General features: G+C 44.4%; 2 protein-coding genes across 3 annotated transcripts; one reads left to right on the top strand and one right to left on the bottom strand.

Annotated features, from left to right (window-relative positions):
* Positions 1-2,849: 2,849 nt before the first annotated feature.
* Positions 2,850-5,146, bottom strand: LOC149343960 (uncharacterized). Its single transcript, XM_089542533.1, has one exon. The coding sequence runs from the start codon at positions 5,144-5,146 to the stop codon at positions 2,948-2,950; it is 2,199 nt and encodes a 732-aa protein (XP_089398659.1). The 3' UTR covers positions 2,850-2,947.
* Positions 5,147-10,694: 5,548 nt separating this feature from the next.
* LOC149343961 (uncharacterized) lies at positions 10,695-25,336 on the top strand. Of its 2 annotated transcripts, XM_089546107.1 has the most exons (6): positions 10,695-11,158; positions 11,241-11,323; positions 14,702-14,825; positions 21,047-21,144; positions 23,529-23,748; positions 25,251-25,336. In XM_089546107.1, exons 1-6 carry the CDS (start codon positions 10,966-10,968, stop codon positions 25,334-25,336), a joined length of 804 nt encoding a protein of 267 aa, XP_089402233.1. In that variant the 5' UTR covers positions 10,695-10,965. The 2 variants fall into 2 exon arrangements, with proteins under 2 accessions (XP_089402233.1, XP_089402234.1); XM_089546108.1 differs by lacking the exons at positions 10,695-11,158; positions 14,702-14,825 and having other exon boundaries at positions 11,227-11,323.
* The last annotated feature ends 1,098 nt before the right edge of the window (positions 25,337-26,434 follow it).

Consider the following 26,434-nt stretch of genomic DNA (forward strand, 5'->3'; position numbering starts at 1 on the left):
AATACACTGTAAGCATTTTAATTTAAAACAATGGCACTTGCAAAATGAACAAAAAATTTGCATTGACTGGAGTCATACCAGGGCCACTCATGAAGGCATCAATCTTAAAAACAATTTTTTGTGTTCATTTCTCATGCTTGGCTTGAATTTACTGTATAGGTGATTTTGCCCAATAATCTATTTTTTTTGTAGTGCCCATATATCTGTACATTCAGCTTTCTATACATGGATTGTATACTATTTAGTGCATGAGTACAGATGTACATGCCGCGCCTGAAGAGGATGCATACACACACGCACTGTGCACAGTTAGCATTGGCAGACCCACCAAAGTGAAGAGTCCCTTCCAGACAATGTGACATTTAAACCCACGCAAACACTAATCTATTCCTTTTTATTCATTTCATATTTGATGTGGCAGTTATTAGCAATGTTGTAATCATGCGAATTTTGCACATGACGGAAGAACATACTTTTGGTTGCTGAAGCATGCCATCCTTTGCGATCAGCACACCCTATCCGTGCCCATACATTTGAAGCAAATTTTCAGCTGCTATCTAGCAAGACCATTATATCTTATGGTGTTTAAAGTTATAAAAGATATTGAACTGTTGGAACTATTATTCTGGATGAAATGCATGCATGCATAAGGTAGTGTGACTTGAAGTTATGTAGCGGATAATTTTTATGATGAATATATAGCTAGCTGAAATGAACACAACGTTGCATACTCTTGTACAGAAAGAATTTATTAAAATGTGATCAAACATACAGAGCACGAATAAACAGCACTAAAAAAAGGTATACATGTTGTTCGCCAGTAAGCAGATGGGAAAGCAGGTAAAGTGACAAAGAAATATTTATCTTTTTATTATACATATAACTTTATTGTTCTGGCCTTAAAAAACAATTGACTTTTTGTCTACTGAGAGCATTACAGAATAATTGAATAGTTAGAATTGTGCAGCCAAATGAATGCCTTTTATGCAGCAGTAATTTTGAAGCAACTGAGGAGTGAACACAAAGACAACAGAAATTATATTAAAATTCTTTAAAACTACATAAGCTTTACATTATGCGCATGATTATACTTTCTTAATAAAATCGGCCTTACTGTCTTAGGCCAAGAGGTAGCTCGAATCTGCACCACAGAAGTAATACAGTCAAAACGCATCAATAAAAATAACAAAATACAATTTCAACCAACAGGAAATTCACATGGAATAAGAAAGAGAAACAAAAAAAGAGAAAATAAAAGCGATATTCATCACTATATACTGGAGCCATAGAGCTGAGTGGGCAGAGAATTCTTAAGGTGCCCGGTATCTATCAGACATACTTAAAGCAGTCTCTGTTGCAGTAGGGACTCACTGAACATGCTGAAATAAAGAGTAAAAATTGACAGACTATTATTTACATATTTGAATGCAGCCTTTTTGATAAAGCCAAATGTCTGAGCATAAGGAAGTGCCTAAGATCTGGTCATACATTTGAAAAATTCATTACCTAATTGCTGCCAAGGCAAAACATACTGCACCATCATACCTCATCAAAATTGCTCAGTCTAACTAAATGAATGATTATGTACACATAAAAACAGCACGAAAAAGACAAATAACATTAATAATGAAAGACAAGGGACAACATATAACCACAAAGGCAGAACAAAAGCAGCATTATTTTTCGAACCACTGTAAAAATAAATTCTTTGTGCCATTACTGTTTTAATTACAAGTAATCTCATTGCCAAAACAGTAGTGCGAATAAAAGACGCTCTTGTGTGCATGCTGCTGGTGTCAAACATGTATGTACAATAATAAATCACAAAAATACCCTTCAAAAGATCAGGGCAGCACACCCTGTACCAATCCTCAACACTGGAGCCCACTTTGTATGTTGTGGAGCTCTGCATTTAGTCTTACTCATGGCGTGCTGTTTTCTTCATTTGCCTGCAAGTGCACTCAAACACAGAGCTGCATTGAAAGGCTGTCATGAGACACTATAAAACCAGACTCTGGCAATAGCAAGAACATGTCACCACATGCCTGAGCAGCCGCCGCGGGGGCTCAATGGTTATGGCGCTCGGCTACTGGCCCAAAAGACGTGGGTTCGATCCCAGCCGCGACAGTCGAATTTCAATGCAGGCGAAATTCTTCGAAATTGCCAGAGACCTTCACTACAGTGTCCCTCATAGCCTGAGTCACTTTGGGACATTAAACCCCATAAACGATAAACCAAACAAGCCTGAGTAAAAGCATAAATATGAATTTGTAATTAACTCATTGATTATGGTCACACAGTGGATTTTAACCAGAGGGAAGTGTGGCAGGGGGTTACAGAGGGTCAGGTGGGCAGATGAGGTTAGGGCTCTTGCAGGTATAGAGGGGCAATAGCTCGTCCAAACAGGTCATAATGTATTGTTGGCATCACTTGAGCTGCATCTACAGCAGCTCAGGTCATGCCAACTATATATTATGGTAGAGAGAGGGTGTGGTAGATGGTCCTTGGCGATCACAAAATGAACAAGGGAGGGGAAAACCTCAGGTTGCTCGAGCCAACGTTTCGACAAGGGGACTTGTCTTCGTTTGGGCAAAGCGTTCATCATTGGCAGGGATTAAATAGGGCCTTCGCTCCGAGGAGGAAGGCCCCGGGGGTGGGGAAGGAAAGTGGTGTGAGAGGGGATGCGTGTCAGGAAGGGGAGGGAGGTGAACCTTGATTCGTTAAGCTGCAATAGTGGAAAAACTTATATCCCAGGGGTGTGTAATGAACAAAGGCTTTGAAGGAGCTGCGACGGGGGGTTGGCGCTGGGTGGACCTGAAAAACTCAGATAAGAGGATTAGTCAGCATGGTACAGGGAAATGAGAACAAGGCTAGCTACTATATATTATGGTAGCTAGCCTCCTTGGCAATAACCAGTTTTTTTACCACTGCTGCAAGACCATGCCATTTAGGTAGATTCAAGACACAGCTTATTATTCAATGTGCACAAATAAGTAATGTCTTCACAAACTATGGCAATACATTTTTTCAATGATGAAAGTGGTGATGTTCGGTATTCACCAGTGCTTTCAGCCTGCACGAATTGAACACCGCTGTTATTGCAGAATGCACTCAGCAGCTTCCTGGCAACCCTGAATACTTCAATTTGCAGCGCAATCCTTCTTTGGCATTCACATTTCAAATGTCCCTCAGGGCAAATGGCAATGATATCAATGACACGACCAAAGACACCATCAATGTACACAAAGGAGTTAATTCGTCGCGACTTGTCCAAGTCAGCTGTGCACAGCACCAGTGAACCGGTTCCCATCTTCCTAAAGTGGGCACCGTCACTTTTGTGTGCTGCTTTGCCATAAAAAACAACTCCACCAGTAGCTACAAAACTCCTTTTTAGGTGATATCCTTTCGTCAGCATTCTGAACAACTGGTCAGCACCAGCATTTTCCTTTGTTACTCGATGCCACAGAATTGGAAGAGCTTGCATTAAAGAAAATTTTTCAGTAATTTGTCTCTCAGGGTACCTTGTGCCCCTTACCATTCTTGCAAGCCTTCCGTTCATTGACTCAAATGGGAACATTGAATAGCCCCATAATGGACCCCACTCCTGAACCGTGTCGACAATATGAAGAAGCAAATGGCAATTGTATGTCATATGGCTGATTCCATACAGCTCCTCATACTCCTGTAGAAAACGCAACATATTACGCTTTAATTCTCTCATGCTTTCAAGTGTGACACATTCACCAAGCATGTAATGCATCATATCAACAAGCATCAGCCAGTGCCGAAAATTTCTGGATGGGATGTAACTAGACAGCACCACCGGAGAATAAAAAAGCAGCCAGTTGCGCCAATCAGCTGATTTCCAATACTTTACGTCTTTCAGTGATCTTGGCAGCCTTGACAACTCCCAAACGGGAGACAAGCTCAACAGAAGTCTATCTACTTCCTCTTGGCAGCTGCGGAGACGAAAGCCTTTGTGTGTACCTGATTTCAGCCAAATGAGTGTTGTGGCTTTTACCACACCAGAGCATACAGCATGCATGTAGTCAACTACAAAGCCAGAACAAAAGCTAAAATATGTAAGAAGTGTGAGGACACTTGTAGTTTTGACACCACAGCTTACTTTTTTTCGCTTCGTTCTGGCTTTGCAGGCATGCTGAGCAAATGACTCATGTGTGCGCAGCTTGGGCACAGATAATGGGGCAGAATAAACTCGACAATGGCCATTGCCTCGAGCAACCACCTCCCCTGGTTCTTCACACCAACTGCACCCATGTTTTCCATTGAATTGGGTCATCCCCATTAGTTCACACCTGGCGACACTGTCAGTAGTGCACGGGCCAGGAAAGACTTTGGATATTTTGTCATATCCTTTTGAATTCTGCCATCTTACTCCGGTTGCGGAGAGTTCATTAATTTTTTTTACAAAAGGCAGGAGGAATGTGTTCATGACAGGCTTGCGTGGACCAAACCACAAACCTGCCAGCAGAAGTTTTTTAATCCTGTCTTTATATGGGATCTCATTAATTTGGGCAAACAGGGGCCAAATCCCAAAGCTACTGCTCTCAAAAAGGGGCACGCCATCTGTATTGAATGTCAGGCTTACGTCATCCGGTCCAAGAGGAAGTTTTCTGTAGCCAATGCTCTCAGTAATATCACTAACGTCTAAAGAAATTTCATTTTTTGCACTTTTCAGCTGACTCGTTTTCAGCACGTCGCGTATCTGTGACTCCAAGTCCATCGTAAAAAAATACGAAGATGACTTTAAGAGTTCACCAACGTCGTGCTGCATGCCGCATTTTGTACACACCAACTGTGCCACTTGTGATTCTCCGATGTAGCTCAAACAGTTGTTGCAATAGAAATGCTTGTTCCTATTCTCACCACTTCCACTGAAATGTTTGAAAAATTTATACTTAGTTGTTGGCAAAAGTGTTCCTTCTGGGAGATGTGCCTCGAGCAAGCTTAGCAGGCTCTCAGTTGCTGCTTTTGATGAGTCATGGTGGAGGCTGTGCCCCATGATGAGTAGAAGGCTTTCAGCCACAGTTATTCTCGACCCTGGATACAGCGGCTGGTCCTGTGACAGAGACAAGAAACCAATATTGAAAACCCAGTTGTTGTGCTTAAAAAACATGCCAGCCATGGCTGTGCTTAATGATTTTGACTCATATATGACGGAACGTTTTATTTAAGTTGTGGGGATTAATATCCCAAAGCGCTATGAGGGACGCCGTAGTGGAGGACTTCGGGCTAATTTATACCTCCTGAGGTTCTTTTAAGCGCTAACTGCATGTGGCGATAATTCACGGTGACGATCGAGCTATATGCGATGGCTTCCCGCGATGAGAGGAAGGCCGTTGAACCAATGCATCGCTCAGGTTTTGGGTTTGCAGAAAATTTCGCCTATCTCGCCTACGTGCTCGCGATGCAAGACAATAGCAAAAGGCTTGCGGTTTGGCGACTTATGCTAGCGAAGTCCGTACTCTAGCGCAGTTGCAGCGAAGGAGCTGTCGACGCTCGCTCTGTCACCGTCCATTCATCGAGACAGTGCTTAAAGACTGGTCGCTTCGTGCGGGTATTCATGGGGCAGGCGAAAGCTCTTGCCATCGAACTGTGTAGAGCGATTTCAAGGTTAACGCCGTGCGTGCATCAACCAAGAGCAGGAAGTTAGAGCGCAAAAAAACAAACAAAGACAAAGTGGAGACGTGGACGGGAACAGCGCGATGACGCGGCACCATCTTCCGTGGCGAGGGAGGCATCAAGGTAACTTCCCTCACTTTTTTACCGTTCTTAGAGCGGCTGCCACTCCCTTCTGAGCCAGCTCGCCCTTTTTATATTGCTTTTAGTACGACCTCATGCGTCTGGGTGTGGACGTTTCTACGACGAGCATACGGTTACACATCATCGGCTTTCGCACAAACGGCGTTATCGCTAAATAAGAGGCAACGAAGCGCACGCATGACCTCAAGATAAAAAGAGGGTGACGAGTTGATCTCTGCAGCTCGCCGCGTCACGAGGAATATCGCTTCATACAGCGCACGGGCGCAGCCGATATTGAGGTGCGGCCGCCGCAGACCGAGTACTTTGGCTGAGGACCCGATCGAGTGCCTTAAACCAGCCAACCACCGTCACAGGTCAGATATGAATAAAAAGCGGTATCTTTTTTCTTACTCAAAAGTATCGGCGTTAAGTAGAAAAAGCAAATGACAGCGTGTCTAACTGAACTTACTGTCTGGAAGCGTAAGTACCTTCAACCTAACTTAAAGGACAGCGACGATTTGCTTAGAAATATATGCGCAAGCAGGAGAGCGGCAGCGCACGCGTGACAAAAAAAAAACATGCTGCCGCTGCCACTCAATCGCTCGGATACTGCGCTGGAGTACCCGGGTTCGAACCCGATCGCGGCGGCTGCGTTTCGATGGAGGTGAAACACAAAAGGCGCCCCAATTGTGCTGTGCGATGTCAGTGCGTGTTAACCAGGTGGCATAAATTAATTATTCTGGTGACCTCCACTACGGCACCTCTTTCTTCCTTCACTCCCTCCTTTATCCCTTCCCTTACTACGACGCTGTCCGCGGGTGTCCACCAAGATATTTGAGACAGTTAACTGCGCCATTTTCCTTTACCCAACAACAACAACAAAAAAAAACAATTTCCATTTTCACTCAAATTGCTCCGTTTCCAGATATTTCCAATGCCATTATATTTGCAAATTAATACTGCGTATTATGCATCCATTATGGTGGCTGTGTGGGCGATGTAGCATTATAACCCGCACTTAGCCGCCGGACGTTTCGACCGAGTCCGAGGAGGCGACACAAAAAGTGCTCGTCCTGTGCCGCAGTTACAACCATGAATGCATAGTTCTTCCGTCCAGCTTCAACCATTAAACCGCCATTACTACCATTAAAACGCGGGACCGTGAAGATGGTTTGAACGCTCTCAGTGTAAACCGCAGTCCTTGCCAAAAGTAGCTGCACAGTTTGCTTCTGAGTCGTATACATTAAAGCTATTATGCCAGCCCTCAAACTCTAAATCTCTGTATGGTAAGGACAACCCCTGTCCTCACTTTCAAAAAACTTTTTGATCTTTTGGGAAGCCGTAAGGGCTCTACTATACGAATATGAAACAAATATGCAACCTGGTTACTTTTGGCAAAGAACGTACGCTTAACAAATTAAATGGTGTAATCTTACCAGCTGGCTGTCTTCATCCGAGCATTCGCCTCTTTCGCGCCCATCTTCAGTGGCCGTTTCATCTGCTTCACTTTCGCTGGAGCTGTCCGAGTCATCCGTGCTCAAGTGCGACTCATGGCGCTCAGAGTCCGTTTGTGCATCTGACTCGACTGTACCACACGAGGCGTCGTCAGCCTGCTCCATTTCGGGACGTGAAGTCGCCTCTTCTGCTGGAGCGTTCCATTGGGAACCTGACGGGACTGACGTCTCCTCTTCGTCGGAACTTGTGTCGGAAGAGTTCGGTCGTCCAGGCTGGCAGTCGGAAGTAGACGCAGTTGCTGCTGCTGCCTTCAGACGATGCTTTGTGCGAACCGGCACTTCTTTTTTTAAATCCCAGAGGTACTGGCTATATTTTCTTTTTGGTCCCATGACTGCGCTGCTCTACTGCTTATAACGGGAGGTATGAGCCAAGCAGCAACCAACTACTGCTTATGAGCCACGAACGGATATTCGACAGTCTGATGATGCTTAAGTGGGGGACAGATTGGAAAAACCGCACAACTATATATGCTCGCAGAAAAAATTCCTGGGCACTACATGAGGCACAAAATATTTTGCCCTCTCATGTCGTCAGGCGACTCGCGGGTGCGGGCGCGTGGAAACGACCAGCCTCCTTTCCTTCCCGCATAGCACGTCACTCAAGATCGGCACGAGTAGGACCAACAACCTCTAAAGAATTTCTAGAGGGTGTTGGTAGAACGCGTGGTGCACGTGCCATCCGAAGAGGTATGCTGGTATGCTTTCTGTGGCATTTTTTTACCGGGCTCTCCGAGAATTCTTGGATCTCGGATGCGAATTTTAGCTCCAAAAGGTGCAAATTTGAATGCCAGCACATAGCTCACGGGGGCTTTGTTTAAACTGGGTGTCAGGCCACAAATAAAAGAGTAATCTATTTTTTCCTCCATGCGATAGAGCATGTTTTATTTACCTTATACTCTGTCGAAGGTATAAACGACGTTGCAGTTTACTTTTAGAGTGCTACTTATCTCCAAAAGTGATTGAAATTGCTAATCGCGCCAAACGGTAGCAATAACCTCTGAAATGCAGAATTAAAAAAAGCATACAAGTTCACCGCAAGCGCGGAAAAAAATTCATTTAAAAATAATCGTCAGTGCTCTGTAACAAAGTCGAGACAAAAAATGTTTTCAGGAAAACAGAAAACAAAAGGTTTTCAAACGATGTCGGATATATGAAAATCATTACGCAGAAGTATGAAACGCACAAGACTCACAGTTGGGGAGCCCCTGAGATACAGTGAAGCGTAGTTTGGTTGCTCATTTTCTTTTTTCTCGCTCGTTTTATGTCACTGCGTGATGGACACCTTTTGTATCCATTGGTAATCTTTGGTGATAGCAGCCCTATTAATTAACATCCTGTTACTAAACCACATCCTCCTTTACTGCACCCATGTAACGTCTGCTTTCAATATTGAAGTGGCCTAAAGCGTCATGCCAGTTGGGAGCCCGTTGTTTGATAAGCCCATTGGAGTACTCATCTGCATGCGTGTCGCGTTTGCCGATCGAGTATACAAACAGCAGTTCAACTGAGCATCGATCGCTGAATGGAGCTTTGACATTTACCTCGCTATTTATCATCGTTGGAAGGCCTTTTCGGTGCACATAGTTCCCTTCACACAGCGCTTCAAATCTATCATATCCACAAGCTGTCCGAACCAAGTGGCAAAGCCGACTGTACGGGCCTTGGATGCTCATAAGTGCACACTGGTTGGTGTGGCTTCGAACATTCTGTAATGTTTTTTCACGTTAGTTCTTATGGCGATGCAAAGGCAGTTCTGTAGCTGATCAATCATGGCAACTGTCATCTTTCCTTTCCCACTGAGTCCCCGTGTGCAGGCTTCGCACACTCCTTTCGTGGTCGTTAGGGTGACTTTTGTACTTAGCCAAGCGTAAGGATAACAGACAACATCATAAACAATAAAAATTAAACTATTAGGACACATATTTATCATAACAAAAGTAAATAATCAAATTAGATACAGAAACTACTTATCTTCGGTTTCATAATATGAGCGGCTCTAACTCCAGGCTAGGCAAAGTAGGGATAGAATTTTTTTCTCTGCATATTTACTTATGTGTAGGTTAAACGGTTAAGCGATGCGACACTGCTCTGGGATGGAATGTGCTGCCACCCGTGAGGCTTGTGAGACCCAGCTGCTAGGTTGCTCCACGGCCGGACTCGAGCGGCAACGGCGCGAGCGCACGCCCGCCTCTTTCTAGTTCGGCCGTGGTTGCTCTTCCCGTGCAACCTCTCGCGACAAATAATTGATTTAACTACCGCCTACCACGGTGGCCAGTTTGCTCACAATCCGGTGAGCAGGCTGTGATGACGCCACAAGGTGCACGGGGCCTAGCTGTCCCACCTATAGGTTGCCGGAGCGGCCGGTTGCTCCGGCCGCTCCGGCTGCGAGGTTTTAAACGGTCACCAACACCACGACCAACATCGCCGTCGGCGCCGGACAGTTTTTTCCGACATGGTGCTAACAGACACGTACAAGCGCAAAAAAACACGGAGAGAGAAGAGACTTGGACAACACGAGCGCTTGGTGCTTATGGTGCTAACGCTCTCGCGTTAAAAATCGAGCTTTGAATGCGGCCTCACACTTGAACTAGACGCGTGCAGGAACTGTGGTTTAGGTGTGTACACCAGAGGTGTTTCGTTCATCTATCTTGCTGTCACATTGCAGAGCGGAATTCCGATTCGTCAAGAGCGTCGAACCCGCCGCGGTGGCTCAGTGGTGAGGGCGCTCGGCTGCTGAGCCGGAGTTCCCAGGTTCGAACCTCGTTGCGAACAGGTTCGAACGGCACCTCTTACCTTTTTCTTTAACTTCCCCTTTTATTATCTCTTCCTTTATGGCGCGTTTGGGTGCCCGCCGAGATGCGAGACACTGTGCCATTTCCTTTCCTCAAAAACTAACTGCGAGCGTAGTCTGCTCGCGGCGTCTACTAGCGCGCGCAGCATGATGGGACTTCACCGTTCAGTGTACTGTAGAGCGGTGCCACGGGCTCGTTAACGTGCGCAAGTCGTGCAGAAAAACGCTGGCTGTGCAGAAAACTTCACGAGTGCCATCACCCGAAGACGATATTGGAGCGTTGTGCATGGACGAAACTTTCTCCATGATGTTTTGGTTCAGCTGTGCTAAGGTGGGCGCTTTGTGTTGAGGTTTTATGCATAGCATATTGCAATCACTCAGTTCAGCGCTTGGGCGCGGCCGAACAGCCACCAAACCACGTGACGTGACGTCACGACAGCCAAAAAAAAGCTGGGCCCAAAAAAAGAAAGAAAATAAAAACAAAAAAGAAAAAGAACGGCTGAGCATGGTGGCGGTTGCCACCGCCACGTTTCAAAGGGGGCGCTGCTATCCATCCATCCATTCATCCATACGTCACGGAGGAAAAGCTGCTGACCTTGCCTCCAATGCTTGGCTTAACCACCAAGCTAAGCCTGGGCAACTTTTTATTTTTTTCTCGTGTGTAAAATATTTAGTGCGAAAGAGCTAGTGTAAATATATTTAGTCATAATTTCATAAAAAATTACCTGAAACGAAGGTTTTTAACAAGGCGTTGTTAAATTTGTGACCGAAAGGTGTCCCACAATACCTGCGATCACGTGACTTTTCTGATGTCAAGTTGCGCGCGCACGCCATTTTGCTTATTATTGTTTTGGCTTGCCAGCGTCAATCGCGCTTCAAACAAAAAAAAAACGCAGAATGTCGCACGTGTTAGTGAGGTGGGTTACAGAGCGCGCGTGGGATGTTTATAGCGTGCGCGCTCTCGTAGACACCGAGCTAAGCTTGCGCCTTCTTACTGAAGATAACGCTATACGGCAAGTGCGGGGCCAGGTGGTCTCGGTTCGGTGGAAGGAGGGCGAAACACCAGCAGAAGCCGAGCTTCTAGATTTCGGTGAGTATGGAGCGTAGTCCCGAGAGGCGTCAACGCATGGTGCATCTGTGGCAGTATGTATTTTATGGTGTTAACGGCGCAGGCTCCGAACGAGCCATGGAGAAAAAGCGTGCTCACCTTGCGAAGGCTGCGGGGGCGACGAAGCAGCCGGAGGCTGCCGCTGAGGTGAGCGGTTGTCATCGCTACATTTTTCTGATGCATGGTATCGTGTATTTTGGATTGCATTTGTCACCGCGCGGTGTGACAGGAGCTGTGACCAGTGGTTTGGAATGAAAGCATAGTGAGGATACAGAACGCGAAATCGAGGACCAAGACGAGTGGCACGTGCATTCTTATCGTGTGTGCTATCACGTTCTGTATCTGTTGCGGTGCTTTTTGATGTAGATAAAAATAATGCTGATACGATGGAAATGTGTGTTGTTGCGTGCGGGCCCTAACTGCAGCGAGGTCGAACCTGCTGATTGGCAAATTCTTTAGTGCGGCCTGTGTGTCAGAGATGACTGAGCGGCGTTTTCAACGCTCTGTGCTTTGTTTATAATCTTATTGGCACGGTTTTTGTTCATACGAAGATGATCTAAGTGTACCTTAGGTCCACTAGGCGCTGGGCTCACCAAGGTTTCTAGTTGCACGTTGGCAAGACCGGATGGCATCCAAATTGTTAATGAAGCAATTGGGCCCAAAATCTATGCAACATTGAGAGGTAGTGAGCCAAATGATAATGGATGGAAGCTCCTGATGGATGGAGACCAAGCAGGATGAGCATGATATAAGGGAAAACAGGACAAAGCTTACATAAACAACTACCATCCCATAACAGTGACATCAGTGGTTTACAAGGAGGCCATGCAGGTTATCAAGGACAGACTGCAGGCATGGGTGGAGAACGAGAGGGTGCTAGGGGAGCCACAAAATGGGTTTCGAAAACAAAGAAGGTTAGAAGGCAATCTGTATCGACGCAGTGTTGCAGTGTCTTGACATCGCTGTAAAGGAACACAGGTCCCTATGGCTAGCATTTTTGGGTATCAAGGGAGCCTACAAAAACATATTTCAAGAGGATTTGTCAGGCATACTGGGCACATTAGATAAGGTATCTGCAAAGGGAAAAAAGTGCTTATAAAATGGAAAATATATATTGGAGCCTACAGAGATCAGGAGGTTAGGCAAGAGTGTCGCCTGTCACCTTTGTTGTGTATGATGTACCCTCAAGTATTCAAGACCAATCTAGAGAGGAGGTGACTTGACTTCAGCCTTTCTTTTTTCGAGCAAGGAGAATGAATTTGAACAGTCATTGGCAGGACTGATGTACGCGAATGATATAGTACTAATAGTTGACAACAAAGATTTGCAGAGTTTGATGGACATCTGCAGTACAGAGGGAGATACATTAGGTCTGAAGTTTATTAATGAAAAATCGGCAGTCATGATTTTTAATGTTAATGAAGGCAGCGAGCTTAGGACACAGGAGGTTACGTTAAAGGTAGTGGATGAGTACAAGGGTGATGCAGTGGGGATAAATAATGTTGCTGAGTAGCTAAAGGATTATAAAAAATATGTAACAACTAAAGTTAACAGGAACGCAGCTGTCATGAAAAATAGGGCATTGTGGAATTGATGATGGATTTTTATGGCGCAAGGGCATCAGTGGCCAAAAAGCACCATGGCACAAGATACTTTCTTCTACTCAAGGTGGGGTCAGAGACTTATTTTCCCAAGCATTTCACCCTAAAGAAGCCGAGCACCAAGCAGGGGAGAGCTTGCACCCATTGTATCTATCATTGGTGGGTACCCGAGGGCACCGGGGGTCGAACCCCGCACCTCCCGCATGCGAGGCGGATGCTCAGGCTACTAGGCCATTGCTGCGATGGAATTACGATATGTACGAAGTGGTAAGATGTATCTAGAAAGGGGTGATGGTTCCTAGTCTGACTTATGGCAGTGCATTTCTGTGCATGAGACCTGAGATTCAATGAAGGTTTGAAATCAAGCAGTCTGGGTAGGTAGACTTAAGGCAATACACCAAATCATGGGGTACAAGGTGACTTGGGATGGGCATCATTCGAGAGCAGAAAAGCTAGAAGCAAGCATGGAGGACAAAAAACTCTGGAGGGGACAAAAAACTCTGCAGGGAGCGCAACACCATGTGGCCAGCCTACGCAAGCCAAGTGCTCATGAAGCTGCTCCCTTCACCGTTTTTCGCTCTGCAAGTCAGTCCCTAATATTTTGGTGTTGGTATGTTTTCGTGCACATGTCTGCGTGGCCCATGGCACGGGCGACTGCAGCAAGGAGGTTGATCTACAGTCAGTTGGCTACGCTGGCCCACATGTGCGCAGCCAGCAACTTGATGAGTAGGCTTCAAGGGTATTGCGAGATGCTCCCTCCTGAGTTTCTTTTTCTTCCTTCATGGCAGCAAGATAAAATTAGAGCACTTCAGAGAAATGAAGGTAAAGCAGTGGCATAGAAAATATCTGCTATAATTCTAGCGCATGGAGTCAAGTGCCAAAAGACACATTATGCAGTGCATGTGGAGAGGAGGAGGAAACGGCTGCACACTTGATGCTTTTTTCTAAAAAGCTTTGCCCGACAGTTTAAAGCAACGGGGCTGATGGGGCTGATTTATTCCAAGTACTGGGATTTAGGAACAGTGGAGGAAAAATAGATTTCAAATGGGTAGAAATAACCAAGCAAAGTTACCGGTTTACTGGCTAAAATCAAGACAACATTGAAATTTCATCTGCACTCCGCAGGATGTTGTGGAATGGCTTGCTCTAAAGGTGAAGAGGTGTGTTCTCTGTCTCCAGTTAAAGCACAGCATATATGTTGTCACGACTAGATGGTGTGAGCTGCCACTTGACTTAGTGTCCATCCATCCATAAGCGGATCCATTTTCACGCTCTTAGTTTACAGCAGTTACAGCCTGACTTTTTCTTACTCACAAACCTAACGCAAATCGCTTTTTCCCGCAGTGGCGTTTTTCTTTTGGATCATTTTTCAGGGCGGATTAAGCATCCAAAAGGGTAGATTAAGCATCCGTCATCTGAACGCCAGACACAGAGTGTACAAAAGTGAGCGCACTTGTCTCACCGCGTGTAGATGCCTATCTGGCTGTGCCCGAGTGCAAGTAATAAATGCAAAATCAGTACCTGCTTTGAATTTCGCTCCTTTGCCTCCACAGAACACCACTAAAGAGCTGTAGACAAGTGTGCATACCTCTGTACTATAACATCGCAATGTATTTGTTCAGCGCATGTCTTGGAGTAGTGAGTGATGGTTAATTACATGTGGGTACAATTAATACTTCTCGCCTAAGATTGGTGTTTGAATCCTCATCACAAGAGTTTGTTGTTCAGAGACGTATGCAGTTTACCAGCCATAGTCCTTGCTGCCAGAAAAGGTATCTCTCTTTTTCTGTGCCCTTTCTAGTGAATTTCTCTGCTCTCTAGCAAAATGGTAATTGTTAATCTCCAAGCTGCTGCGCAAAAAATGCATTGGCTTCTTGTAGGAAACCTGTTTCTGCTTGAACTCTTTCAATATTCACGGGTGTAGGATCACAGCGTGTGCCAGTGTGGTGCGGCACAGAAAGTAGCCGACCTGGAGTCCTATGTGAAGACTTTGGAGGACAGGCTACAGGTGGCAGAGGACAGGCTACAGATGGCAGAGAACAACGCTGGTGAGTTAGTTACATGTTACATGTGTTGTGAGTGGTGTTGGCCTGATGCTAATTATGTGGCATGCATTAGTAACGGGGTAACTGTGGGCAGCATATCATCTGCAGTCAGCTATGCATTCTTCGTATGCCAAGGCAGTACCAACCTGTACCATTGTCTTAAACCTTCTACATGCTGCAACAAATTAGTGGCATTTGCCGCCGCGGTGGCTCAGTGGTTATGGCACTCGGCTGCTGACCCGAAAGACGCGGGTTCGATCCCGGCCGCGGCGGTTGAATTTCTTTGGAGGAGAAATTCTAGAGGCCCGTGTACTGTGCGATGTCAGTGTACGCTAAAGAACCCCAGGTGGTCGAAATTTCCGGAGCCCTTCACTACGGCGTCCCTCATAGCCTGAGTCTCTTTGGGACGTTAAACCCCCTAAACCAACCAAATTAGTGGTATTTGGTGAGATTGTGCCAAAGTTGTGCCAGAATACTATTTCAGCAACCAAGAGCTGCGGCTGATGTGGTTTCTTGGTGAACGCATATGCAAAGAAAAAATTGGTTCTGAGGGGCTTAAATAATGCTAAATTTTGGTCCTGTTAGATTTATAGCGCTTTTTGTGCAGCACCATCATGTGTCCCATAAGTCAGTATAAGACAGATAGGTTTCGGATGCGTTCCAGATCAGGTAGCTGAGTCCACATATGTCACTTGTGCTTGCTGGCTTTAACTTTGTTGTCGACATCAGAGCTTCCGATTTATGCAGTAGACCATGTTAATGCGAAACGTCAGCATGGAGAGTTTGTATGAATAGGAGTTGTAACTAAATTCAGCAAATTCCATTCATGGGTTGGCATACTGTGACCGCACTGTACACGCATGATTTCAAACCTGTGTCTTTGCCATATATCTTTCGCCACATGAGCTTGGAGTATAGGTTACATTGTGAGGAGGTCCGAGCAGGGTCTCTTCGTGGCAAACACTTAACAAGGAAGCAGCAAAGTGTCGGAAGCTCATGGCAATGCTGAGGAGTGGAGGAAATAAAACACTGTCTCAAGAGATGCCATGTCTGACTGCAAGAAACCTGTCATGCTCATATAAACCTGTCTAGTGCCTAAGCACTGGCCTGTGCTGTGCCTTGAAATGGCTATAGGTCACGCTTGTATTGTGGTATCATAACTTAGCGAAGCGAAGTGGCTGTGCTCATCCTGGAATAATCGCTGTGCCTGTGGTGGCTTTTTGATTCATTGTCTTTTGCCTACCGAATTCCTTCAATAGGAGTGCATCTTGGAGTTTTAGATTTGTAGTATAGGAGCGTTGTCACATGCCGGTTTTTCAATCTGGAGGGCTTCTTTTAAGTTTCAAAAAGAAACCACCCTACAGTGATATTTAAGAAATCAACTGAAATTAGAATTTCTCAACTTCCTTTGCAATTTTTGCACAGAAAAATTTGCACTAATAATAAAGATACGAAATATCGCTCATTTTAATTTGTTACACAAGTAGATTTGGGGGAGCCTAACCTCTATGCATGCCTCCCCCTTATATAATGTCTTCGGGCTGTTAAGGGACCAATACATAAAATTTCAACAAATAATGTTGTCAGGGTGGAACCAGCGGAACACAGACGCAGGACAAGAAAAGGAGGTACACACACCACACCGCTGGACTTGCAACTGATTTATTTCCAAGAAAACCACCACATTTTAAATGTTTCCCTGCGCAAGCGCACACTCTGGACGATGGGAACGACTGTATTAAGATAAAAGAAAGTTATGTTCTTTATCCGTGATAAAAAACCGAGGGATCGCTGACACACATCTCCTTGTTTTTCCTGATTAAAAAAACGCTTCAAGAATTTCATGCTCGCGTCTTGTCCTCCCCCGACCGATAATGCTCGTGCGGTGAAGCAAAGGAGAACATCCTTTGCATACCTTAACATGCAAGGCTAAATTGCTTCCAGTGCCTGAATTGAACGTTTTTCGGTGCTGCCTCAGACGTTCATTGATGCATCCCCCGGTTTGCCCGATGTAGATTTTCCCACAGGACAATGGGATGCAGTACACCACCCCTATTCACACGAAGTGAACCTCGTCTGGTGCTTGGTTTTACAGGTCCCCTTTTTCTGCGGACCACCAGAAATATGGGCGCACAAACCAGACAGCCCCCCGGAAACTGTCTGGTTTGTGCGCCCATATTTCTGGTGGTCCGCAGAAAAAGGGGACCTGTAAAACCAAGCACCAGACGAGGTTCACTTCGTGTGAATAGGGGTGGTGTACTGCATCCCATTGTCCTGTGGGAAAATCTACATCGGGCAAACCGGGGGATGCATCAATGAACGTCTGAGGCAGCACCGAACAACGTTCAATTCAGGCACTGGAAGCAATTTAGCCTTGCATGTTAAGGTATGCAAAGGATGTTCTCCTTTGCTTCACCGCACGAGCATTATCGGTCGGGGGAGGACAAGACGCGAGCATGAAATTCTTGAAGCGTTTTTTTAATCAGGAAAAACAAGGAGATGTGTGTCAGCGATCCCTCGGTTTTTTATCACGGATAAAGAACATAACTTTCTTTTATCTTAATACAGTCGTTCCCATCGTCCAGAGTGTGCGCTTGCGCAGGGAAACATTTAAAATGTGGTGGTTTTCTTGGAAATAAATCAGTTGCAAGTCCAGCGGTGTGGTGTGTGTACCTCCTTTTTTCTTGTCCTGCGTCTGTGTTCCGCTGGTTCCACCCTGACAACATTATGAACCAACTAGCCCAGCAATTTACGCCCCTTCAACAAATAAGTATGCAGACCAGCAATACTTTGATTTGAGCTAGTTGGTTGTAGCATGACATGTTTACGCAAAAGGCGTACTGGCGCTAAAAAACGAAGACAACACACACAACAGGACAGGACTGGCGCCAACTTCCAACTAGTTTATTCACAGAAAAAACCACTTAAGAACCACACTGCATGCAAAAAGATACAGACAAACCAGAAACAAGGGGTGATTTAACAAAGATACACGTGCCAAACGGACCAAAGGAATGATTATAACGCTGCAAGAGACCCACTCAGAAACCTAATCTCTTCTTCTGACAATGACACAGATGGCTTGCTTATGCAGATATCGCCCCTCTGTTTGATGTAATAGGCTTCTATTATTTCACGCTCTAATCTGTCTTTTGATCTTGCAATGAATTTGGTGTTTTCAAAACCAGGACGGCATTTGCAGCTTTTGCAGTGAGTGGCCATGTGGCTGCCATAGCCATTTTTTACAGCAATCTTGTGCTGCCTCACTCTTTCATTGTAGCACTGACCTGTCTGGCCGATATATTCCTTGCCGCAGCTTAGAGGAACAACATACACAACATCAGCCGTGCATTCAGTGGCGCGAATTTGGTGTTTCTTTTTGCACTGCTTAACCTTTCTTACTCTGTTGAAAGTGCAAACGCGTGACAGCTTGCAGGGAGCAGAAAGCACCACGTTGATCTTATATCTGCTGGCGACTTTCTTCAGGTTGTGCGAAAGCCGGTGAATATAGGGAATCACCACCGTCGGTTGTTTTTCTTTATCCTTGTTTTTTTGACCCTGTTCTCCCATCAACATCCGCTTGCGCTTCTTAACCAGGTCCTCACTAATGCTAGTGATGAGGTGTTCTGGGTACCCGACTTGGTGAAAGCGTTCAATTTGCGCATCGAAGCTCTGTGCCATCTCATGCTCACACGATTTATCCAAGGCTGCATTCAAGCATGTCGCAACGATTCCGCGCTTAATTAGCTTGGAATGTGCACTACTAAAAGGCAGTAGCTCTTTGCACGATCTCGGGTTGTAGGACCAACAAACATGGCGGTCCTGCTTAAATTGAAGTTTCAAATCAAGAAACTGCAGGCTATTGTTGTGGGGAACTTCATGCGTGAAACGGAGCCCTTTTGATTCACTGGTGAAAATGGTGACTATGTCTTCAAGGATGGCGCTTGGTTTTGAACCTACATGATCGGTTAGCACAATTAGGTAGTCATCCACGTATCTAAATACCCTAACAACGTTAGAGGTCAATAAAAGCCGGTCACTAACACGTTTGTCAACACACGATAAATAAATGTCACTTAAAATAGGGGCAAGGGACGACCCAATACAAACACCATCACGCTGAATGTAAAACTGATCGCTGAAAAAAACTGCAGTAGATGAAAGGTAAAATTCTAAAAGTGTTAAGAAATCATCACAGCTAATACCTGTCTCGTCCTGAAATGACAGTTCGCCTATGCATGCAATCTTCTCTTTGATACAAATCAACATTTCGGTATGCGGTATGGAATAGTACAGCGCCATCCTTGAAGACATAGTCACCATTTTCACCAGTGAATCAAAAGGGCTCCGTTTCACGCATGAAGTTCCCCACAACAATAGCCTGCAGTTTCTTGATTTGAAACTTCAATTTAAGCAGGACCGCCATGTTTGTTGGTCCTACAACCCGAGATCGTGCAAAGAGCTACTGCCTTTTAGTAGTGCACATTCCAAGCTAATTAAGCGCGGAATCGTTGCGACATGCTTGAATGCAGCCTTGGATAAATCGTGTGAGCATGAGATGGCACAGAGCTTCGATGCGCAAATTGAACGCTTTCACCAAGCCGGGTACCCAGAACACCTCATCACTAGCATTAGTGAGGACCTGGTTAAGAAGCGCAAGCGGATGTTGATGGGAGAACAGGGTCAAAAAAACAAGGATAAAGAAAAACAACCGACGGTGGTGATTCCCTATATTCACCGGCTTTCGCACAACCTGAAGAAAGTGGCCAGCAGATATAAGATCAACGTGGTGCTTTCTGCTCCCTGCAAGCTGTCACGCGTTTGCACTTTCAACAGAGTAAGAAAGGTTAAGCAGTGCAAAAAGAAACACCAAATTCGCGCCACTGAATGCACGGCTGATGTTGTGTATGTTGTTCCTCTAAGCTGCGGCAAGGAATATATCGGCCAGACAGGTCAGTGCTACAATGAAAGAGTGAGGCAGCACAAGATTGCTGTAAAAAATGGCTATGGCAGCCACATGGCCACTCACTGCAAAAGCTGCAAATGCCGTCCTGGTTTTGAAAACACCAAATTCATTGCAAGATCAAAAGACAGATTAGAGCGTGAAATAATAGAAGCCTATTACATCAAACAGAGGGGCGATATCTGCATAAGCAAGCCATCTGTGTCATTGTCAGAAGAAGAGATTAGGTTTCTGAGTGGGTCTCTTGCAGCGTTATAATCATTCCTTTGGTCCGTTTGGCACGTGTATCTTTGTTAAATCACCCCTTGTTTCTGGTTTGTCTGTATCTTTTTGCATGCAGTGTGGTTCTTAAGTGGTTTTTTCTGTGAATAAACTAGTTGGAAGTTGGCGCCAGTCCTGTCCTGTTGTGTGTGTTGTCTTCGTTTTTTAGCGCCAGTACGCCTTTTGCGTAAACATGTCATGTTAAGTATGCAGACCTCGCTGATACGTCTGCCTACTTTTGCACCACGCAAAGGTTGGAGCAATACGTCATTTTTTAAACAGTGGCATTTCCACAATAGGGCTCTTGCCACAAATCACGAGGAAGCTGCCCCAAATTGAATTTTAACCTGCTACAAAATAGGCTCCAGAATTTTTGGCCATTCCCGCCACTGCATTGTATCTAGTCATGAGCAATATGAGAAGAAACAAAGTTTGAGCATTTATTGTTTCGTTATTCCATAATTATATGCGACAAGCGCACCTTTTTCTGTATTAGGGCGGGCAATTAGGCTAGGTAGTAAAGATACATTTAGGGTGGAACAGTGAAAATGGACGAAAGACAGGAAATGAACAAGGAACACAGGGGAGTGATCATTTGTGTGCTCCTTGTTGCATTTTTGTGCTGTTCCTGCCAAAAATACACCTTTTTTGCTTTCAAACTAGTTTTCCTGTTGGTTTATCATATCCATAAGCATTCTCAAATTTAGTTAAGAAATGACCGGAATATTTGTAGTTCTATGCAAAACTTTTGTTCCCTCTCATATTGTTCATGATTCACAGGACGGACAGAAGTCCAGATTCCAGGAGTGCATAGCATATTGCATTACTCAGTGTCACACTGTGCACCTTGACTGCAGATTGTGCATGCAGTCAAGAGCGAGTATGTTCTCGCTCAAAGATTTTTTAGGTGGTCTGCTGCAATGCTAACTTTGCATACAAAGCAGTGATTGTGATTATGAGTATTCCTGCTTCAACTTGACTTTTTCATGTCTGCCTCTAGACTCCTTTGCCATGGTGAAGAAGTCTAGCAAGCTAGTGAGGAGACTGCAGGCCCTCCTTGAAGCTCCAAGGCAAGCAGATGTGCCAAAGGCTGACACTGTAAGCATTTGCTTTCTGAAAGGCATTTGTCCTATTTGGAAGAAAAGCAAGAGCTTTGGGACTGGTGTTGATGCTTGCAGTGACACTAAGGACAGAGCAGTGAACAATGGATAGCAAGGATATTAGTGTGACATTAGTTAATGTCAAGAGGGTAGCATTAATAGAGCGCTAACATAGGTGTCTAGTATTCAGCTGCGATTAAAGAAAAAGAAGTAGACTTGTGTTGGTGGTGATCTACAGTCTATTGCATGAGCAAAGAGAAACGGGAGTGTAGAGGTATCTAGCATGATATGCGGTATAGTAGCAAGATTGGGGGAATTTGCATAAATGGTGACTGTGGCTGGCCTAGCACCGGTCATTTGGCAATCTTTGGAGAGGTGTTTGGTAGGCAGCGGTATTTACTTAGGTGATGATCAACGGAGGAAAATTTTGTATGGTTGCCCTGTTGGTTCTTGAAATGTGTGTGTGTGTGGGGGGGGGGGTGATGAACACGTTTGGGTGGAGGCAGAGGTGGCACAAACATGTTTCAGTGCTAAGCTAGTATCACTGCATTGAAAGAAATGTAATGAAAGTGCACTGTTGAAGAATTGCAGTAGGTTAGGGCAAAGTAATTCAATGTTTTAGAATTTTAACCTAGAGTATGAAACAAGAAATTTGAAAATTGCTTCATCAGCTTTTCTAGCCCGCCCTTTCAACGTTAGTCCCAATGTCAACAAGCAGGTGTTCAGAACAGGTTTACCGCATTTCATGACTGGTGCAAATTAGATTTTTCAGTACGAGAAGCTAGCACTGGAGTTAGGGTCTCTGCCACTTTGTCTCGCGGTGAGGTTTATTACAGCTGAGCCTCGCTACGAATAAATTTCACTTGAACAGAAACTTTGCTGTTGTAAAATCAGCCTAGAACTGTGACAAATTAATTAGATTTTTCATGAATGTTTTCTTCGAACAAATCGCAGAGCTTTGCCACCTTTTGCTGCTTCGGCATTAGTTCTGGGACACAAACTTCTCCACTCTTCTGGCTCACAGATATTGTTAATTACTTTTTCGTCTTGTAGTCCATGACAGTGTTGTCAACCAATCTCTCAGCTTTACTGGTATTGTTCAGCCATGTGAAAAAAAACGAGCTGAGTAATTTCTTCTTTTTTTTCGACTAAGTGGCTGGTAGTTTTGTGTACATTGTTGTACCTCCATGTGAACACATCACTCCATATGCCAGCCAGTGTTTGCCTTCAGTGCACACAGACAACAGAATGGCCCCTGCTTCCATGCAACATGTTCTTGATGGCAGCACCACTGCATGATTGTCGACAAGTGCATGTGTTTGGATCAGTTCCAAATAGCAAAGCAAATGCAACATAGCAAGAAGTGCCTGCCATGCTGATGGCAGGAAGCATGAAAAAAAAAAGACAAGGTGGTAGAGTAACCACCACAGCTAGCACTTTGTTGTCACTCGCTTTAGTAATTAGGTTGAGGTGTTCAGCTGAGCTTTTAAGCTAGAGGTCCATTAAAGGACATGCCAAATTTGGTTGCATTTTTGTTCTTTGTAGTGATGTTAAGACAGTTGTACGTGGATCACCACACGGTGTTCACGTGCGACCTCTAATATTTTGTAATCAAGTTTCTTCTCACTTGTATCAACAGCGGAGTGTTGGCTTTGATGTCAAATTTCTGTATAGGTCGTGAAGCTTGAGAAAAGCTGATACATTCGCTGCTTCTTCACCTGTGTTCAGTCTTGAGGCAGGCTGGCAGCATTGTAGTGAATTAAAACGACAAAGCAGCAGTTGTATCACAGTTTTTGTCATGCTTCACGTGACCTATATGGACCTTTGACGTCATAGCGATTGCTTGGCTGTTGAAACTGAAACAAATGAGAGATGCAATTCGATTATAAATTGAACGGTCGTAGACTACTGCCACATGGTAATCGATCATTAAGGGGAACCCTGGTCTTGAAAAGAAAATTTTATTAATCTAGTCATAGTTATGAAATTTTCAGGGCACATGTATTGCTGTGCACTGATTCTAGATATGTCATTTAATTTCATGTAAAACAATTCCTTGATCACTTATGCGCTTTTTATGGAAGTATTTTGCGAACAGTTTTCTAGAAAATTTCTGCAGGAAACTCTGAAATGTATGCCATTGGGTTCTCTTGATGCCAAGGAATGCAATAAGGGTAACATTCCACACTTCTTGAAGGCCTTGTTGACCACGGCAAATAGGATCGTGTACTGTGCATCCTTCACCCCTAGCAAAGTCCTGCTCATGCACGCGTCATCCTGTTGCTTGATGTGGGTGTCAACAGTGTGTGAATGTGTGATTGCTAGCACAGATTGATGAAAGGAATGTGTGTCTATTGTAATTGTGCTTTTCTTTTTATGCAGGAGGACATAGGGGGCGGTGTCCTCGTCGAAAAGACTGCCCTCAGCAGGCTGGCAGCTCACTGCCAAGGTCTGCCAACGAAATTCGCGAGAGGCCTTCTTCGGCATGTGTTCACCGAAGAGGAACTTCGGGGCAAATCTCTATATGGAAGAGGCACTAATGCCTATAAAGAGGGTCCATCCACGGATGGCCTAGATGCAGTGCGGCTGAATGCCGTGCTAGGTATGCACTGTTTTGTTTTCGAATAGTTTAGTTAAAAGTACTGTATGCATCTGTGAGACTGTGGTAGGAAGGGCATTCTGAAAAATTTTAGCTTTAATTCATAGTCGCATGTCACTTAAGTGGGAATTCAAGTTGATATAGCAGTATTGTTATTGATTTAGAAAACGAGTTTTAAGCTACCTTTTTTTCGTTTTGAGAGGTGAAAGGGACACCTACTGCTTTGCTTTTAGGCAATAGATTAATTTGCATGTATAAAATGCGAACTTTCTAAACTTCAAGTTGGTTCACGAATTAAATTTCAGTTTAGGTTTGCCAGACTGGAATATAAACCTTGTGCAAGTTTTGCATTCTAGAAGGCTATTTCTTGGTGGTGAAATTAGAGGCCTTGTATGATACAAAATTTCCAGATACATACCATGTGTTATAGGACAATACCTCATTTACATGATTGTAAGTCGACATCCCCATATTCAATGTCAGGGAGAGAAAAAAAAAGCGTGCCTGTGGCATCAAAGTGAAAATGCATTAGTCACTGGACTACTCGTCCACGCTTTTGCCATCGTTGTCGCTGCTGCAATTCCACAGCACATTGTTCTGATGTCGTTGTCCAACGAAATCCTGCACTTCACAAAGAGCTGCACCATGACGTCGTGTAGAAAAGCTGAAAATTTTTCGCTGTGGCGAAGCATGCAGTTGTTCCTTTCTTCGATGTAAAGCCTGACAGCCATCTTGAATTAGCTGTGAACGAACGCTGAACACTTACTGTTCCTGGAGCACAAATGACGTTTGACGAAGCGCTGCATTAAAAACTGGTAAAACATGGCTGCCAGTCAAGTAAAATATATGTCGAACAGAGCCAAAGAGAAACTATGCATGAGTGACGTCTGCTCTTCCATTGGCTACAGACACCTCCGGAAGCGCTGCCATTTTGAGTGGCGGCGTCACTGCGATTGGAACAGCAGCCCTTCCATCAACTATTGACACTCCCATAAATAAAAAATAATTCCTCTGAACAAGTGTACAGAATAGCTGAATAGTACTGGGTGGAGCCGTCGAGCAAACAAAATCGCAACCACGCTGTGGCATCCCTGATATCTCATTTGCCTCACATTCATTTATGGTGACCTACTTTGGTTTCGATTATAAGTTGACCCCCCTCCCACTTCGGATTTTCATATTAAAAGAAATAGGTCGACTTACAATCATGAATATACAGTACTTAATAACTTAATACATGTATTCGCTGTTTCCTGACTTCGGTTCTTAAAAGTTAGAAGGCATGCATTTGTTAAGGGTTGTTTAATTGCCAGGTAGTGCATTGAAATTCTTCACTCTCATTTTGCTGTATAATGATTTTTGTCTGCCATTGTCTTTTTTCTGTGCAAGAATGTCTGACTGTTGTCTTACATATTTGCTGAAGTTTTTTGAGTAACATGGCTGCCTTGAACTGCATATGCAACTTGCAAAATGCATGAATTCTTTTTTTGTATGTGTGTGTGCAGGGTACACATGTGGCCGGTTTCCTACGGCCACATTGCTGCAGCTGAAGAACAGCCTGTCGTCAATGCTCAGCAGAGAAATAAAATGAGTTCAAAGAAGTTCGTATGTATGTGATCGCCATGCATGCAAGCCAGCTTTTGATTTAAAAAGTTTTGGCTGGTTATTTAGCATGCCTTTTCAAACAACATGGATCCTTGTATTTATATGCTTACATGTACCTACCAAAACGATGATGCCCACCTCACAAGGTACACATAGTTTTTAAGTCGCATGTTACACTTTTGGTGTCTCAAAGCTGCAGGAGCTAGAAAACTAATGTCTTACAACTACACAGTAGCAGATTCATAAGAGTGTGATGGTAGAGTCCGAGTGGTGGTTCCCACATGCAGTGCAAATTTTCACTCTGTCTTCGCGGTATGTAGCATGGAGGACTACTTTTATTTACATACTGCATTAAAACATGCCGGAATGTTTCTCTGCCCCCACAAGACACTCAAATACGAGCTGGGAAAAACCGCAGTAAAACATTAGAAATGCATCTGATCAGCATCAAAGATTCTAATGCAGAAGCTCTTTATATGACATCAGAGACCCAAGAAGAAGGCATCAGAAAAGCATGCATTAGGAACACACTAGAATGACGGTGGCCAATTTGTTTTAGAAAGCCATTAGGAACGCATAAGGAAACTCACAAGAAAGTCATAAGACAGTCAAATGAGCCTAATGCATAAAGTCACCAGAATTTCCGAAGACATACATTACATATTTTCTTAAGGGCTGTCCCAAGTCGCTCGTCGAAGTTAGCGCTACCTACTCCAAAATATAGTAATAATAATAATAACTTTCACCCTCCGGCGAGTCTGGTTGCCGCGAACAGGCCGCTTTGTAAACAAGATGTTGACCTTTATGGAAGGTGATATTGAGGTTATTAGTGTTACACCTGTCCACTTTACAGACGCCACTTGCTCCAATGGTGATGATTCTAATTAAGGTGCAGTCTGTAGTGTGTTTTTTTTTCTTAGTAATGCAAATAGAAACAGTTTTCTCTATATTCACAGTCAGGGCCCACCGCTTGCACCAGTGTACAATATAAGTAAAGGCATTTTCCAGGTCGCTGTGATCATTCACGTTGTTAACATGCAGGAATGAAGCACGACCATCTGCGTACAATTGAATTTGCAGACCA

Source organism: Amblyomma mixtum, chromosome 5 (genome assembly GCF_055824585.1).
Source record: "Amblyomma mixtum isolate Tamu chromosome 5, ASM5582458v1, whole genome shotgun sequence".
NCBI classification, from domain to species: domain Eukaryota; kingdom Metazoa; phylum Arthropoda; class Arachnida; order Ixodida; family Ixodidae; genus Amblyomma; species Amblyomma mixtum.

Excerpts from the sequence above, each read along its gene's own strand:
- LOC149343961 (XM_089546107.1), top strand. The coding sequence starts at position 10,966 with ATGTCGCACGTGTTAGTGAGGTGGGTTACAGAGCGCGCGTGGGATGTT. Across the intron at positions 11,324-14,701 it reads AGCCGGAGGCTGCCGCTGAG|GATCACAGCGTGTGCCAGTG; the intron begins GTGAGCGGTTGT and ends TCACGGGTGTAG. Across the intron at positions 23,749-25,250 it reads GCGGCTGAATGCCGTGCTAG|GGTACACATGTGGCCGGTTT; the intron begins GTATGCACTGTT and ends GTGTGTGTGCAG.
- LOC149343960 (XM_089542533.1), bottom strand. The coding sequence starts at position 5,146 with ATGGCTGGCATGTTTTTTAAGCACAACAACTGGGTTTTCAATATTGGT.